We start from the raw sequence: 17,063 nt of genomic DNA, 5'->3' as shown, positions 1-17,063 counted from the left end.
CACAAAACATCCGCAAAACAACAACAACAAAAAAAAAGACGCAACTAATAAATGCTGCGAACAGCCAAACGCTGCAAATACAGGAATGATGAAAAAATAAATAAAAATAAATAATAAACACATGAATGCATCACTGTACATGCTGGTCTTTCTTCTCAAGGTCATGTTGGTAAATAATATTGAACCGACCCAATTTTTTTAAGGGAGCAGAACTCCTCAAAATCCAGCAGTCACCGGAAGCGAGTGCAGAACCATCCAACATCATTTATTCAGTTATGCTCAATGTTTTACTCTGTACATCTTGTAGCTCGTGGACTACAGTTTGGTTGATTCTTTGCACTTTTCAGCCTGCATGGAGTCCCTTCCTGTTTTTGCAGCGACCCCTTTTCTGTAAAGACATCAAACAAAATAACACAAACAAAACATGGGTTAGGTCTTTAAAAACTTTACGGACAGTCCTATCTTGAGCTGAATCACCTTGGTTTATCACCACATAAAATGTCATTGACACTGACAACATTTGGAAGTCCGTTATTGATTAATAATACATCATGAGCTGAAAAAAAAAGTCTTTCTTGAGATTGGTCACAATGTGGTTCAGTATGTACATCCATGTATACGTACTCGGCAACAGTTTTCCAGCTTCCAGAGTCACAGATAGTACCTGGCAAATGACCGTAATGTGATTTCTTTGTTTAGCTTGACTTGTTAAATAAAGCAAATTAAGAGCAAATGACTGGTCCCATGTCGGTAAGTCCTGTTTCGTCCTTCTCGTTGTCCCTGTGACCCTATATGCCTCTCCAACGTTGCAGGCTCCGTTTCAGAGATCCCGCGTGTAAGTACGCCTCAAATCCTTCCAAATCCAGCACTTTAGTTCCTGCTCTGGCCTCCATTACCCTCCCTTTTCCGCTCCTCTGCTCCACTCTGGCTGCACTCACCTGTTCCCTTCAATATCCTTGGAGGAATCTAGAAGGTCAATGCTGCTGGTTTCAGGAAGGAGGAAAACCAAAGCTCCACCAAAAACGCCGAGGCTGCTATAGACGCTGATGGGTATTGTCCAGTGGTATACAGCCAACATGTTGACGAGTGGAGAGAGCAGCATGGTGGCTTTCGCAAACGTAGACACCAAACCAACTGCTGTTTGCCTGCCAGAGAAAAGCGAATAGCATAGAGTAGATACAAAAAAAAACAAAAAAACAAAACAAAGGCCAAGATGTGGAAAACACCCAAGAAAATGGTTCCCCACTTCACAGTTATAACAGATACAAAAATAGTGTGTCCAGACTGTAAGCAAGTCGACAATAACCGAACTTCCCCCTAAACCATAACTGGATGAACGGTAAAAAAAAAAAAAGAATAGCCTGAATAGAAATGTATGTTTACCTGACCGTAGTGGGAAAGAGCTCTTGAGAGTAGACCATACACACGGAACTCGACCAGTCTAAAAAGAACTTCCCTGTAGTTACAAGCGCCACAATAGCAACAGAATTGACTGTAATGAGAGCACAGTACATGTTGAGTCCCCATGCGCGTGTACAAATGATATCTATGAGGATGCGGAAGAATTGGGGTCACCTTGAGAAAAAGCCAGGGTTAAGAGGCAAAACCCCTCACCTGCCAAAAGGGTTAAAATGAGGGATTTTTTTCTCCCCAACAATTCCAAAAACCAAATGCAGAGGAGGTTTGCAGGTATTTCCGTGATGCCAAACAGGAACTGAACCAGAAAAATGTCCAAACCATAGGTACCCACATTCAGGACGATACAGAAGTAGCCTAGAGTTACTGAAGCCCTTCAGGGGAAAATTAGAAATGTATATTAAAAAAGATACCAAAACGTGTGGATGCACTGGATGTGTGTTTATTCATTTGGGACTCTGCTGTTCTGCCGGTGAACTTCAAACGACGTTGGCAATGATGCGTAACTTTCGACAAGCTCGCTGAGGTGGCTCAGGCAACTTCTGAACCCCAGAGGTCACCCAGGTGAGATGGTCCGGGCATGCTTCACTGACAACTTTAGTTGGCTTGTAGGAACTTAGTCTCAAAACTGACCTGAGAATGTCTCAGTGTCCTTCCAGTGGAACTGGATGAGGTGGCCCAAACTTACAATTCCTGGTATCCCTGTTTAGACTGCTTCCCATGTCACCGATACCTTGTGTATACCTTAAAAAATGATGTGTTTGAAAATGTGCTTTACTTACCAGACAAAGCCAATAATCAACAAATATTTCACCAACAGCGGTATAGTGAAAATGATCTTCATTGCGCCACTTCTGGTTTCATTTTCGTTTTCCTCGTATACTTGTAACTGTTCGATTGAGAACAATGAGTTACTACTTTTGAGTGAAAGACCAGAAAGGTTATTTGTGCTGTTTTGTTCATCACCTTACCATATTGTCCAACACATGATCTGGGATTTCCTGCTTATTCAATGACGCAACTTTCCTGATCAAAATCTTTGCTTCCTGAATTCTTCTTTGACTCAACAACCACCTTGCAGATTCAGGAATCCACCTTTATATAATGTCAAATGTCAGAAAACCTTGGATGCCAAAATAATCAATTATACAGGGGAACTTTTTTCCTATTACATACCACATGTAGAGGACAACAAGCGCATACATCGCTGCCATCACATACTGTGCTGTTCTCCAGTTCCGAATTAGATACACAAGACCAGCCATGACACATTGTCCCAGGGCACCACCCATTTGGCTCAAACATGAGGGCAATGACCTTTTGGTGACCCCTATCCACTCTGTTGCTACGAAACATTTTCAAACCCCAATTAAGTCAAACCGGGAAATGGTGCACTTGACTTGTTGCAGATGACGCGTGCGTCCTACCCAGGATAGCTGCGTTAGCCCTAAAACCTCCAAGAGCGGCTCCAACCAGGAACTGTGCCAAAATGTAGACGTATATATTAGGAGACGCGCCCGACACAAGAGTGCATATTAGGAGAATCAGCGTCGGGATCTGTGTGCTTCTCAGACGACCAAATCTAAAATGGACAGCCAAGAGTTAAATTAGTCATAAAATGTTTGCTCACGAACCGCATCTGACACTGTGTGACTTCGGAAAACAGTTTCTGCCAAAATTGATAGAATTAAGCAGGTCGGGATTGTGTTGTTGATGATGCTAATGGCACGGGTCACTTACACATAGGTGAGGTCACCATTAATGCCGAAGGTATTATGCAGGTTTTGGAGAAACATATGCTGCCATCCGAGTAACATCTTTTCTGATTGATTATTTCAGCAAGACGATGCCAGAAGATATTCTGCACATGTTACAACAGCGTGGCTTCATGGTAACAAGAGTGCAGGTACTAGACTGGCCCGCTTGGAGTCCAGAGCTATCGCCCATTGAAAACATATGGCAGGTTTTATTCAAGTAGCATCGCAAGCACCTCTAGACCAAATTTCTAAGTCAATGCCTTGTCCACTAGGCTCCAAAGTGGCAAATAAATAAATATATCAATAATACTTGGAAGCATTAGTCAAAGCATTATCATGTCAAAGCTAAAAAGGAAGCAGTTCTTTTACCCAGTTGAGCTTCTGATAATAGTGTTAGCGTAATATTCGGCTAGGTTCGAAGTTGGTGGTGGTGGAGGGATTTGTTGTTTCAGTTCTCATGTGCCACACGTCTGTGGAATTCAGTGGCTTTGTACTGTTTCCACAAATTAACTGCAATGTTTTTTTCTGGGGTGTGTGGTGGGAAGGGATGTGTGGTGAGGGTCTGGTGAAATTTGTGGAGGGAAACCGGTGAGTGTCCGTTGCACAGATGACAGCAGTTTTAGGTTGCGACTGCTCCGGGAGAAAATTAGGAGGTGTTTGTATTTGGCGATGTGTCCCTAAGCCACAAATGTATTTAACACCATCTACGAGCCAAAATGCTTTCGCTGATTTACATGGATATATAAATATTTTTTAATTGCCCATAAAACTTGAAAAATATCACCCCGTGCTTTTATATGGACAAAGAGAGTATTTTGTTACTTACGATTCAACAAGGGGCCCAAAGATGACAGAACCAAAGCCTATACTGGCCATGAAGACGGTCTCCACAACAGCAAGCAGAAAGGACTTGTCACAGACAAGATCAAACTACAAAACAAAGCTCACGGTTAGCATGACTTGGAACTTGATGAGAGCAAACATCTGCTGCATACAGTCACTAACATCGGTGACAATGGTAGAAGAATAAAGTGAAGTGTAGTACACCCAACCATCCTGGCACCCTGTGGTCTTATTGAGTCCATGCTCCCTGATGGTTTGGATGTCCCAGTCCACTGGAACAAACATTTGACACCTGCTGAAAGAACCATTCTGCTCCAGAGGAATGGTGAGGTTCAGTTGCTCATCCAATGTCAAGTTGGGAGCAGCCTTAAGTATCCAGTCTGAGTTACAATGCCGATCAGGATCTGAATTGATGAAAATAAAGCTAGAAAAAGACATAGGCAGTAATAAATTTGGAAAGGTTAATGCAAAAAGAATAAGCTTCTGGAAAATTCCAAACTCTCCAATGGTGTTAAGGATCTCTCCAAAACCCATTGTGTGTGTGTGTGTGTGTGTGTGTGTGTGTGTGTGTGCTTTTGCCTGAGCAAATGCATACTGAACCATCTGCTGCCCAAATTAACATAACATTGTTGATCTAAGAGTGTTTTTTTTTTTTAAGCCTCTGGACTCTTGCTTAGAACGCTTACGGAGCAAGGCAGATCAGCCATCATTTCAGAAGTATGGCTGATTGTGGGTGGAGCATACTGTATTTATCGGAGACACACACATGTCGAGTGCATATTCAGGAGTCACTTTAGCAAGCGCTGTACACTTCCTGACTGAAGATGTTCAAGTGATTGTGAGCGACTATGTAATCATTAAGCAGTTGCCTTATGACTTTTTCAATTTTTTTTGCAAAAAGCAGCACACTTGAAATTGGCCTAGAATTACAGAAAATCTCTGGGGGTTGGTTGCTTTCGTAAGGGTTGAATAACAGAGACATCAAAAGCTGCTGGTACAGTGACAGTAGGGAGTGATGAATTAATATTGAAAATGCAAGTCCTAAGATGGTAAACAATTCCTGAACGAGTTTGCCAGGGAGTTGGTCGAGCAAGGAAGTGATCTGTTTTGCCACACTAACCAGTTGTGTAAGGCTTTCAATCAGAGAGAGTTGTCAGACAATTACTGTATTAGCCTTAATGCCCCTAATCACATCAGTTATCGCGGGATTTGACGGGGTTGTAAGAACTGTATCTCGTCCCTAATGAGCTGAATCTTCTGAGTTAAAAAAAAAAAATGCATGAAATCGTGAGATGAATTGGAGGTCGGTTGCTGTTGCGTTGGCATTGCCATTGTATCAAAAAATTATTTAACGTTGTTTTTATTGAGAACGATTATTCTGGAGAATTAATTCGTTTTAGGTGAAACGAGAGCTTCTATATAATTTCAGCAAGCTATCGCACCATGCCTGACGGAAGACGGAAGTTTAGTCGCACGTCAATTGCGCTCAAACTTCCTAATGAATGTTTAAAGTGTAACTGTGGTGGTCAGAAGGAAAACATACATTGTGTATCAAGAGAAATACTGCATCCAAACGCGTTTTTGGTTACACGGGCGCATTAAAGCAAGCTTTAAATGGCATGCGGAATCTGCTTGTCTTGACGCCCTCGGCCGTCGGCACGGCTGTCTCCCTAATTCAATGCCGCATTTTCTTGGTAAGATTCTGGCGAATCTGAGTCATTCTCCCAATTTTACAGGGTCAATACTGACACACGGTCCGCCAATTCGTTCGTGTCGGGGTCTGATTTGCTGACTCTGGTAGGATAGTCAGGTGCTGCAGCGCTTGCAAATTTGTCCTATCTCAGCCACCGTAGCTATATCTGACTCTATCCTTGAGTCAGTGAGAAGTAAAACATTGGAGCATGGCTGGTAGAGGAGGAAAACAGAGAATTTCAAGCAGAAAAGGTGGTTGTGAGCAAGATGAAGAAGAGCCTCAGCTGCAGGCCGTTTTGGTCGCTGATAGTTTTAACCGAAAGTTTTTCCCGGTGACCAAAGACCAGCCACGGGTAAGGCACTGACTGCGCTGAGCTAACAGGATTGCTACCATCAGCTAACCATGTTGCGAGACGTACATTGCTTCTCTCTTTTACCGCAACTGTGTTCATGTTTACATTAGTGTCATTAATATAATATATACTAAATATCGAATTGCTGTGTTGGTTGATTTTAATAACATTTTCCATTGTTCGTCACGTTATTGTTCACTGATGTAACCGTCAAAGTTTGTTGACAGGCTTTGTTGCCTCTGGGTAATGTTGCTATGATCGACTACGTTCTCGAATTCCTAACTTCCACGGGGGTCCAGGAAACATACGTGTTTTGCTGTTGGATGGCAAGCAAGATTAAGGAACACCTGCTGTAAGTATCATTAGAAGCACCGCTTTGGATCTGAGAAAGGTGAGCTCTTATGTAGATTGAGTCTTGCTTTATATCTGACAGGAAGTCTAAATGGTGTCGATCGACCTCTCCGAACACAGTCCACATCCTCACATCAGACCTGTACAGATCCCTGGGAGATGTCCTCAGGGATGTTGATGCAAAGTCGCTTGTTCGCTCAGACTTTTTGTTAGTCTATGGAGATGTGGTATCCAATATTGACATCAGCCAGGCACTGTTGGAGCACAGGTAAGACTTTGCTCGACTTGAAAATGCTAATAAGATTGTCACGAAGTGTTGCTCACCTGTAAAGTGTTTCAAATTGTGGACATTATACACATAGTGGACACTTTAGTACCCAAGCCTTGGTCCTCCAGGACTGATGTAATTCTGTGGCACTGAAACTTTTTACCCCAACTACCACCTATAATATACTTAGCTCTGCAATTACCACTGTCCCAATGAATAAAATGCTGTAGTGTAGTCGGCCATAATGTTCATCAACATGAGGCAAGTTTTATTCCTAAATAAATGCAAATATATTGCACTCAACTTTCTAATATTGTCCACTGAACTGTACTTGGGCAGTGATGTTTTTGCCTACCGCAAGAAAGACGTAGTGGTATGCGTGCGTGCATAGAGAATCACTGATCTACAGTCATAAAATTATGGCGGTGTACCTAATGAGTGACTTTTATGTGCTTTAGGCATCGTCGGAAGATTGACAAGAACATCTCAGTGATGACGATGCTCTTTAAGGAATCATCGCCGGGTCACAAGTCTCGCTGTGAGGAAGATGACGTGATCGTTGCCATGGACAGTAAGAGTCAGCGAGTTTTACACTACCACAAGACACAAAGCTTAAAGAAGCTTCATTTTCCCATGGTAAGTGATCTTTTCACATCGTGTTGCTCAATACAATAACTGTCTGTCTGTCTGCATATGTTATATGTGTGTGTACGTATAGTGACTAAATTACTGCTGCGTCTCCAGAATATATTCCACAGTGGAAGTGATGAGTTTGAAATTAGACATGACCTCCTCGACTGCCACATCAGTATCTGCTCACCACAGGTAAGAACCTTTCCAATAATGTGTGCAATTGAAAGTATTGTTTTATGTGTCCAAAAAAAAAAAAACCCCCACAAGAACAACAAAATAAAGTACTCTTTGCATTTCTTCGTCTCATAATTTAGGTTGCGGAGCTCTTCACTGACAATTTTGACTACCAAACAAGGAATGACTTTGTCCGGGGTATTTTGGTCAATGAAGAGGTAATAAACAGCAATTGATATTTGATATAAAGGATCTGTGCGGATGATTTGGCGATATCTTGTGGTGGGGTGTACCCTCACCTCACATTTCGGAGATACCTGCTTCAAATCTCAGCTCTGGCCTCGGTTTAAAAACATCACATGTCATTTCGAGAGCGCTTATCCTTGTACTTTTTTCAACCTTCCCTCAGATTCTGGGGAATCAGATACATATGCACGTCACCACAGACGGTTATGGTGCCCGCGTGTCCAACTTGCTGATGTACGATTCGGTGTCATCTGATGTGGTGAGAAGGTGGGTCTACCCTCTCACCCCCGAGGCAAATTTTACGGACCAGAAAGGATGGAGCTGCACTTACTCGCGCCACAACGTCTACCGTGGGTCAGGGGTCACCCTTGGCCAGGGCAGCCAGATGGAGGAGAACGTTCTCATTGGCTGGGACACCAGCATAGGGGCCAACTGTTATATCTCCAATAGCGTCATTGGTAACAACTGCACCATCGGTGAGTTCACCGGGAAGATTTGGAAGTGCTCATAAACAGGTTGCACCATACAGAACTCCAGAACGTTTTTGTGCCTCAGGTGACAATGTCGTTCTGGACCACGCCTACATCTGGAACAATGTTCAACTCGGCGCGAATGTGGTCATCAGTCATTCTGTAGTCTGTGAGAAGGCTGAAGTCAAAGAAGGCGTCAAGCTTAATAAACAGTGCGTCCTGGCCTACAATGTAAGCAGCAAGTACCGTCCCGATTGTAAATATTTTCCCCGTAAGCAGCAGCCAAGTTTTACCCTGGGCTTTTTGTGTTTCCTACTACATGATGTCAACTGTTCGTGGGCATGTGTGAGGAGAAAACGCCGTCACTCTTTCACTTGTGTACCAGGTGGTGATTGGACCACACATCTCTGTGCCAGAGGGCACAGTGGTGTCCATGCATTACCCAGCAGAAGAGGAGGAAGATGACGACGAATTCCTCAGCGATGACGCCGCGGCGGGGCAGAGCAAGGACAAAGTCAAACAGAAAGGTGCGGTGTGAAAAAATTCCTCAATTCCGGCTGGAGCAGAAGTGAGCCATAATCAATGACCTCTGCAGCTTTTAACCCTGCCGAGGTCGGGGCGGAAGGAAAAGGCTACGTGTGGAAAGCCCGCGGTCTGGATGACACGGATGATGAAGAGCTGTCACATTGTCTCTGGGGTAGGAGAACAACCGAGATCTGATTGTTTTCTCACGCGTGTCCATGAAGTGAACATCTCCCACGACGCCGCCGTCTCCAATACGTTCTTGTTGTCCAAGGTTTGACGTTAAAGCCCGAACTGGAGAGTGAGAGTGACGACAGTGAGCCTGATGGTCCTGATGATCCAGTGATTCCTTCCCCTGAGATGGATGATGCTAAAGGTGAGTCCGGGTGCCAAAGCTTCTCAAAGGGAGAAGGACACATTTACTGTTGTGTTTTTGCGACTTGTGATTCATTTTTTATTTATTTACTTTTTGGGGTCATGTCATTGTTACTTATGCAAATATAACAAAACTTCCCAAGGGTGCTAATTTTGTTCAGATGGTTTAATTTTCAACTTGAGCGCGATAGTACTAGTACTATAAGAATATTATTAATCTGCATACCGTCCATCAAAATATTGTTGGCTCTATCGAGGTCACTTTTAGCAAACTGGAAGACATGACAACTGCATTTTGTAATTCCTTGAAATTGTTAAGTGCTGGTTTTAATTCGGATTCTATTGTATTTAAAACTGGAAATGAACGATAACATGTGGTGGTTATAGAATCGCTTAAACAACTCAAATGCACTTAACCCTCCCGCAGTGTTCCAGAAGGAGGTGCTGGGCACCCTGCAAAGAGGCTTGGACGAGAACATCAGCTGCGACCACCTCGTGCTTGAGATCAACTCACTCAAGTAAGTTGGAGCATCCAGTGGAAAGGCTCACTCTCAAAGCGGTCAAGTGTGACAAGTGTGTGACCTGTGACAGGTACGCCTACAACATCACACTGCAGGAGGTGATGCAGATACTGACCGGGGTGCTGTTGGATCTCCCATTGCAGCATCACAGCTCGCAGCTCACGGCATCCCGATACGTTGCCGTACTTCTGCCGGTAATGCTGCTTCTCTTTATGGGGCAATTTGTCTGTCTGGACAAAAGTAGTGAGACACACTTCTGCCAATCAAAGCCTAGCTAACCAGCATGCCTGCATGTGGCAGCCATGTTGGTAGGGGCGACGCTGAAGTCACTCAAGGCAGTGCATTGAACTGAAGTCGGAACTTTGCCAGTTCTCATCCGGTTTACTTTTTTGTCAGTGCAAAACCATCTGCTAATCGTTGATCTTATTGTTGACCAAACTCATGGCCAAGTGCAGGTATTGGTGGGTCATGAAATCTAAGGGATGACAAACTTTTGCGTGGTTCTTCTGACAGTTACTGGAGAAATGGGCACCGGTGTTTAAGAATTATGTGAAAAGATCACAGGACCAACTGGACTGTCTATCTGCTTTCGAAGAGCACTTCCTGGAGCAGGTCAGTCACTGGCCTGCCATGTGCAAGGTAAGGCTCACCTGCATCCATGCTCACAAGGGCCGGGAGTATCCGCAGATGGAAAGTTTCCAGTTTCCTCCCCCCATCTAGATTCTTATGACCATGTACCAACTGGAGATCCTCGAGGAGGAGATGATCCTGCGCTGGTTTTCTCAAAGTGTCACGTCTGACGCGAGCAGGCAGCTCCGTAAGAACCAAGGGGTGAGTGCACAGTCACACATAACACCAAGTTGGGTTGGAAACGGCTGGAAAATCTCTGGAACAGTCATTTAAAGAACAAAAGCATGAATTTCGATTTAAATTTGACTGACCCACCCCAACCCCAATCTAACCAATTTCAAAAATTCCCCAAAATTTGGGACTGAGTACTCTTGCATCCCAACATACATCCCATTAAAATAAATTGACAGTGTGGTTGTGATGTGACAAAAAGTGGGAAAAATTCAAAATGCAACTTTTCGAAACGTCCGCTTGCTTTCCTCTACTCTCCCCTAAAGCTTCAGAAGTTCATCCAGTGGCTGAGGGAAGCTGAGGAATCGTCGGAGGAGGACGGAGAATAATTGTCCATTTTTAACGGTCAAAGAAGACTCGCGACACCTGACTCGCACTGACGCTTCCGTTGTTATTAACGCTGTACAACTGACATCCATCATCATAAGTCGATGTTGCGAAGGGAATTATCCAAAGGGAGGAGGCTCTCGGACGGCTTGATAAAAGGTAGAAACATCCATTCGTTCCAGTAAGAGAATTTCAGGTTTTGAAAAGTGTGTGGATAAATAATGAATTCCAACCGCCAAGCCATTGATTGACACCATTTTAATCTAAAAGCAACTACACGTCAGCAAATTAGACAGTCGAAACATCATCTAAGAGGTAAACATGGATTTCATTCTCGCCTCTTTAAAATAAGACAAGCAAAAATAAAATTGGTCAAACATTCCATGTTAAGTAGTTTTCATCCCTTCACACTTGATGAAAATTTCATCGGCAATCCATTCATAGCTGCACACTTCTCACTTTTTTTTCTTTTGAATGGCAAAATATCAATTTGTTGGCTGAGATGAGATCTGAGATGACAGTCATGGTCATAAGGCTCGCCACAGATTTTACTTCTTGTTAGTGAACTACCTTGATTTAATCCACAGTAGTGATTGTGAATGAAACCCACGAAATCCCACATGAAGGTCATAGAATTTATCAACACCTGGCTGTGGCGCCGACAATACGCACAGAAATATTACCATGAGCGACAGCTATAATTGCTTCCAATCTCAGATTTTGTGGAGTGTTTCACAGCTATATCCCCATCCCTGGTTAATTCAGTAAGAGCTGCGTCTGATACATTTTCATCCAGCCAGTAGAAATAAGCCATGTCGCAAAGAAAAAATTCAAATTGTTTCCAAATGGGAAACAACCCTGAGACAAAATTGCAATCACTGTCATGGTACATCTATTTGGATCTATCGTCTTTTCCCACCGTGTCATATATCACACCAGCGAGTACGGAGGCTCCAATCATGCCCGTCAGGGCCGTCAGCATCTTCCACATGTCGGCCGATCTCTCGTGCCGCTCGATGAAGCTCTTGTAGTCAGTTGGAACCAGGAGGTACTCTCGGCCGTCTTTCGGGGCCTGCACCTTCCCGTGCCCCCGCTCCAGCACCACCTCCCCAAACACGGTCAAGTTGCTCCCCACGCGCAGCATCTCTTCGCTCTCCTCCATCGCCACCGCTCGCTCCCCGCTGATGCCCTGCAAGACCACGTTCACCAAGCCCTCCTCGGCTCGTCTCACTCGGTGGTAAACCCTCTCCAGGAAATAACCTGAGCCCTCTAAGGGGTCTTGAACCCGCACATGAAAGTCAGAGACGTAGGAGCCGGGACAGATGAGAGAGAAGGGCACGGAGTTGTTGGTTTCTTTCCTGTTTGTTGGCCGAGAGCTCCTGGAAGTGTTCACGGTGTCACTGGACAATGCTTTTGTAGAGATCAATTTCTAAATAAGGACTCGGAATGAATCGGAATGTACCATGTTTTAGAGAGGGAATTCCAGTATTCTGCATGTTCCACGACTTTGATCTTCTGTAGTACACCATAGCACCTTGGGACAAATTGGCTGGAAAGAGGCTGCTCATCTGCCTCAACCAGGCCTTGAAAACATTAAACGGTCAGTTACCACACTTTTAACCCCTCATTAGCATTTCCCTAAAATTCCCAGTACAATGTTTATGATATAGATTCACAACATTCTGACATGAATGATTTGCCCCCATTTCAATATGCTTTGGAACAAAAAGTATGAAAGATGTCTTAAATATGGTGAAAAGTGAGACGGCCTCAAACACACCAACTTGGTTTGAAGCCACACTTGATATATCGATTACTGCTGAATTGTATTTAAATGGCCCCCGAAATGTAAACCACTTTATCAACAGCTGTCAATTCAGCAAACAGGTCACTTGTTTTCTTTGGCCTCGGGGAGGCGATGTCTCCGTTCTTGTGAATGTAACAAGTTAAGCACAGTGGGGTTATTTGAATTTCATAAAGAGGGCTCATCATTTTAGCATTTCCCATCCGTAATGTACTTTTGCACCTTCTACTGCGACATATTGGAGCCTCCCGTGAGGAGATGATTTCAGCAGTGTAGCCAAATGCTGATCTGGTCGGAATACTGGGATTTCCTACAACGAAACGACCTTGAATAGACGAACGAGTCAAAAGAAAGGATGCTTTCAAGAGTGGGGTTCACTTACCTTCAGCTTGATCAGCTCCTTTTTCTTCTCTTTGTATAAATGATAGAACAGCCCTGAACAGGCAAAACTGGATCCTATTCCCAAAAAAATCAGGGAGCTTTTAAAGTCACTCATTTGGGCACTCTGAAAAGGCACACTCGGCTAAGACACATCAGCGGGTAAACACACACCGGGTTCGTTTCCTAAATGCAGTTAAAAAATAGAAACATTCGTTGGAAAAGAAAATAACACCAGCAAAACTTACAACGTACGCGTAGATTAGATCTACGACTGAAGCCGATTGTTTTGCTTCATTTCCTCATTCACGCGTATTACGCCATGCTTGGAGCAGCCAATAAAAACATTTCCAGTTTCACAGCAAATATGTATGACCGCAAGATGGCACCAAATCTGTTTCATAAAATCGACAAGTGATCGGAAGTTCAGAAAGTCATAATTACTGTACCTAAAAAAAAAGATGTATCCTGAACGTGTACCTAAATCGGGGAGCGTTAGAGACGATCACTACGCTAACGCAGTAGTAAAGACACATTCACAGTTAAACGAGTGTGCGCGCGCCCGTGTGAGTGTGAGTTGCAGGTGTCATTGCTGTCCACTTGGCGTCGCTAACCCCACACGCGACCGTCGAATAGCACAGTGTTATTGAAAGTGTCAGGCAATTATCGAAAGTGTCAGGTAAAGCACTTCTCTCTTTCTCGCTGATAGATGAAGCCTGTCGTATGTGTTTATATCTCTGGTGTCCATATAATGAGATATTCACATTGTATTGATCATGGAGAATGTAGCCTGCAGTGTTGATCGCTTTGCTAGCAGGTTATGAGCCCAAGACTGCAACAGCCCTGAAGTCAGATTGAAATTACATTTAAAAAAAGATGCCCTTATTTCCTGCTCTGTTTCTGTAAATACAAAAATACAATAGACCTTTGCATAAAAATTGTCCAGTATTATTCATACTCGCCAAAAAAAAAAAAGTTCCAGATGACCCCTTTTCAACTTTGATCCCTTGTCCCTCCAAAGGCCCTGCAGGGCCTTGTTATTCATATCTATGGCTGTTTACTCAGGCTCTAGTCCCGTACTCATCTTTGGTACAGAACATGGTTGTTGTTTTTAAAAACCCTTATCTATGCCATCTAATTGCAATTGAGGTGAAAAAGGAAGCGCTAACATCGTGGTTCAACAATGCAACCGGGCGATCCTCCCCAGGCAGCAATTCGAGTCTGGATAACACTTAAAATTTTTACAAAACAGTTTCACACTTTTTTTTTCTTTTAAAGACTTGTTAATTAACAATTGTGTACTGTACTGGGGATTTTTTTGACTCTCAAAAAGGTACAAAACAATCATTTTGCAATGTATAGAGTGTTTTTAGACCACCAAAAAAAGGACTACAAGGTAACCGACAATCGGCTTTGACAGATGACCCCTTATCTGTTAAATTGAGGTACCACTATATTTTATCTTACCTGGTTAATTGTGCTTTTCGAATCCCGGCCTACAGCTTAATGTACAGCTTAATTTGTAACTATTTATGGTTCAATAAATATGTAACATGCATATTTATCCCATCCTATTTATTGTGCAATGTATCGAAATTGAAACCTAGAAACAAAAAATGGTAAAAGTTAAAGCTAAGATTTTTTTGGAATGTTATCATTATTTTTTCTGAATAATAGTCTCAAGTTGCTGTTTTACAAGCGTTAGCGGCCCGCGCCAGACCAAGCCGAGGAGTCAAGTTAGGCATATATTTACATGGCCCAAACGGCACTGTTTGTATAACGTGTCAATATAGTCAGTGCGGCAGCATGTACTGTAGGGCACTTGGACAAAAAACCTGGAGCCTCTGCCAAATGTTCTCAGGTCACCCATGTTAAACAAAAAGGGAGGCCCGATCTACGGCAGCTCAACCTCAAATATGTTTGATGAGTTGGAGGCCAGGACTATCACGTGCTTCCACACCAAACTCACCCAATCATACCTTTACCGACGTAGCTTTGTGTACCAGTAGAGCACCGGTCCCCAGCCACCGAGCCTCGGCCCGTTTGGGGCCCGGCCGCACTGAGGCAAACCCCCAAACTGCGCTGTGAGCAAATTTACTCCATCAGACGAGGCAGAAATGTGCGCAACTCGAGCCAGTCGGAGTCCTTCTATCGTTGGTTTGCAAGTTTGCAAGAAAATCAAATTTACTCCATCAGACGAGGCAGAAATGTGCGCGACTCGAGCCAGTCGGAGTCCTTCTGTCGTTGGTTTGCAAGAAAAGAATTTGCCCACCCACTGTCGTGACCAGAGAAGCCAAATGTTAGCATCGTTTCTATTTCTTCTTCTACTGATCTTGTTTTTTGTATTTCTATAGGTCTGATTGCGCCGTGACAGCCAAGAGGGTGTTTTGTTCAATGAAGATTATAGCGCTGCGTTTACATAGCTTTGTCGTTACATTTAGTTTCAGGATCCACGATTGAGGCTAACTCAAACTAATCTCAGCCGGTATTGGGCAAAAAGACTTGCCCAGGTTGAATCCAAGTCAAAATGCCCTGAGTTACATCAGGCTTTTTCATGTACCGTGTGACAAGTCTTTGTGACTGGTTCTCCCCACTGTGAGTTCAGGAACCATTTATGTGCAGGAACGCGCTTGTCACGCCGAGCTGCATCACCGCAGTGATGAATAAGTGAAAGATTGCCGACTTCCCTTTTTTACTCCTTTGCTTTCTGTGTACCGACTGCCAGTGTGTGATGTCTTTGCAAATACGGCGACGCGGGCCAAATTTTATATCGCCTGTCATTCCCGTATCCCCTTTTCTTCCATTGCGAATTGCTCTTTTTGTTCCTCAAAGCGTGAAAGTTCATAAGTGAAAAAAGAAATATCTGCACGTTTGGATACACAGCAATTTTTCTGTCGGTCTTCCAACGAATGACGATCATGACAGTGCCTCTTTTCACATGTGCATACTTGACCTTGCGTTCAAGTATGTTTTCATTATCCAAACCCATTTGACAACGATAACGATGGCAATGATGTTACCCAGCAATTAAATATTAGTCACGGCGCCTCAACGGAAGTCCTTGGACTTGTCTGGGCCAAGTGAGGTTCGGTCGTGCACATGGGATGAAAGATGACACAAAGACCTTTAATCTTTTAAAAATAGCTAATTATTAACATGTATCTTTTAACCTTAACATTTCAAGGGGTACATACCGTGTCAGAAAACCAAGAGTCTGATGAGCAGACGTTGACCCTGGCGAGTGGAGCGCTGCAAACAAATTCCTCCAACTTGCCCAGAACAACAGCTGCATATGATTTCCAATCCCATTAGGATTCTGACATTCATCAAAGCATTTATAAGCCGTGGTGAGTCATCCGCTGTGCGTAAAAGCGGGCGAGTGAAAACCACACGTCAAAGCACATGCATTCAACACAACTCAGCGAGTCTATGGTTGGAAATAAGTGACAAAAATGTTCACCCCTGACGAGCTTGGCCATCTGTATGACATGACTTCCAAACAATACAAGAGCAATTTCCAAATTCTGTAGAAACACCTAATAGAAGGGATGCAGTGAAGCTGTACCGCCAACTGCAACTAGAATCTATTTTTTTTTTGGAACAGCTGCTGTATGGGATCTCATTCAAGTGGTCATAGTGTTGTAGTCAACATATGGAGCTCATGTGTAAAATGTTCACCCCTGACGAGCTTGGCCATCTGTATGTCATGACTTCCAAACAACACAAGAGCAATTTCCAAATTCTGTAGGAACACCTAATAGAAGTGATGCAGTGAAGCTGTACCGCCAACTGCAACTAGAATCTAATTTTGGAACGGCTCTTGTATGGGATCTCATTCAAGTGGTCATAGTGTTGCAGTCAATATATGGAGCTCATGTGTGCCGACTACATACAACTCTTGAATAAAGTACATTTGCGTTGCCCTTGAAAATCACTGAGCGTTATCTTATCTACTGTACAGCTTTGTATGCATTAGGCTCAGCAGTGTACGTGGGAACCAAATTGAACAATTTATCTACGTCCGGTCTTGGAAGTGCAATGCTCATATAAAGTAGCAGTAAGGCACAATGTT

The 17,063-nt window shown here is 43.5% G+C and overlaps 3 protein-coding genes across 3 annotated transcripts; 1 reads left to right on the top strand and 2 right to left on the bottom strand.

The window, feature by feature from the left end:
- Positions 1–934: 934 nt before the first annotated feature.
- LOC109512769 (solute carrier family 22 member 13-like) lies at positions 935–4,550 on the bottom strand. The gene is made up of 9 exons (XM_019864758.1): positions 4,179–4,550; positions 4,000–4,103; positions 2,844–2,998; positions 2,593–2,761; positions 2,388–2,511; positions 2,199–2,290; positions 1,576–1,790; positions 1,384–1,492; positions 935–1,145 (listed from the first exon to the last, which is right to left on the bottom strand). The coding sequence occupies exons 1-9, from the start codon at positions 4,548–4,550 to the stop codon at positions 935–937; spliced, it is 1,551 nt and encodes a 516-aa protein (XP_019720317.1).
- A 1,295-nt stretch (positions 4,551–5,845) lies between these two features.
- Positions 5,846–11,191, top strand: eif2b5 (eukaryotic translation initiation factor 2B, subunit 5 epsilon). The gene is made up of 17 exons (XM_019864828.1): positions 5,846–6,061; positions 6,289–6,413; positions 6,495–6,680; positions 7,139–7,316; positions 7,425–7,505; positions 7,628–7,705; positions 7,897–8,209; positions 8,289–8,434; positions 8,589–8,730; positions 8,799–8,900; positions 9,000–9,101; positions 9,528–9,618; positions 9,692–9,815; positions 10,135–10,260; positions 10,342–10,452; positions 10,749–10,815; positions 10,849–11,191. The coding sequence occupies exons 1-16, from the start codon at positions 5,918–5,920 to the stop codon at positions 10,809–10,811; spliced, it is 2,112 nt and encodes a 703-aa protein (XP_019720387.1). The 5' UTR covers positions 5,846–5,917; the 3' UTR covers positions 10,812–10,815; positions 10,849–11,191.
- mul3 (mitochondrial E3 ubiquitin protein ligase 3) lies at positions 11,051–13,515 on the bottom strand. Its single transcript, XM_019864829.1, has 4 exons — positions 12,996–13,515; positions 12,836–12,923; positions 12,272–12,392; positions 11,051–12,188 (listed from the first exon to the last, which is right to left on the bottom strand). The coding sequence occupies exons 1-4, from the start codon at positions 13,107–13,109 to the stop codon at positions 11,702–11,704; spliced, it is 810 nt and encodes a 269-aa protein (XP_019720388.1). The 5' UTR covers positions 13,110–13,515; the 3' UTR covers positions 11,051–11,701.
- Positions 13,516–17,063: the final 3,548 nt, after the last annotated feature.

This window comes from Hippocampus comes, unplaced genomic scaffold, assembly GCF_001891065.2.
Source record: "Hippocampus comes isolate QL1 unplaced genomic scaffold, H_comes_QL1_v1.1 scaffold285, whole genome shotgun sequence".
In the NCBI taxonomy this organism is placed as follows: domain Eukaryota; kingdom Metazoa; phylum Chordata; class Actinopteri; order Syngnathiformes; family Syngnathidae; genus Hippocampus; species Hippocampus comes.
This window is presented reverse-complemented; position numbering and strand designations above follow the sequence as displayed.

Excerpts from the sequence above, each read along its gene's own strand:
- LOC109512769 (XM_019864758.1), bottom strand. The coding sequence starts at position 4,550 with ATGGGTTTTGGAGAGATCCTTAACACCATTGGAGAGTTTGGAATTTTC. Across the intron at positions 4,104-4,178 it reads CTTCTACCATTGTCACCGAT|TTTGATCTTGTCTGTGACAA; the intron begins GTTAGTGACTGT and ends TTTGTTTTGTAG. Across the intron at positions 2,999-3,999 it reads TTTGGGCCCCTTGTTGAATC|ATTTGGTCGTCTGAGAAGCA; the intron begins GTAAGTAACAAA and ends TGTCCATTTTAG.
- eif2b5 (XM_019864828.1), top strand. The coding sequence starts at position 5,918 with ATGGCTGGTAGAGGAGGAAAACAGAGAATTTCAAGCAGAAAAGGTGGT. Across the intron at positions 6,681-7,138 it reads CAGGCACTGTTGGAGCACAG|GCATCGTCGGAAGATTGACA; the intron begins GTAAGACTTTGC and ends TATGTGCTTTAG. Across the intron at positions 7,706-7,896 it reads GTATTTTGGTCAATGAAGAG|ATTCTGGGGAATCAGATACA; the intron begins GTAATAAACAGC and ends ACCTTCCCTCAG.
- mul3 (XM_019864829.1), bottom strand. The coding sequence starts at position 13,109 with ATGAGTGACTTTAAAAGCTCCCTGATTTTTTTGGGAATAGGATCCAGT. Across the intron at positions 12,924-12,995 it reads AGGAGCTGATCAAGCTGAAG|GAAATCCCAGTATTCCGACC; the intron begins GTAAGTGAACCC and ends GTTTCGTTGTAG. Across the intron at positions 12,393-12,835 it reads CCAATATGTCGCAGTAGAAG|GCCTGGTTGAGGCAGATGAG; the intron begins GTGCAAAAGTAC and ends AATGTTTTCAAG.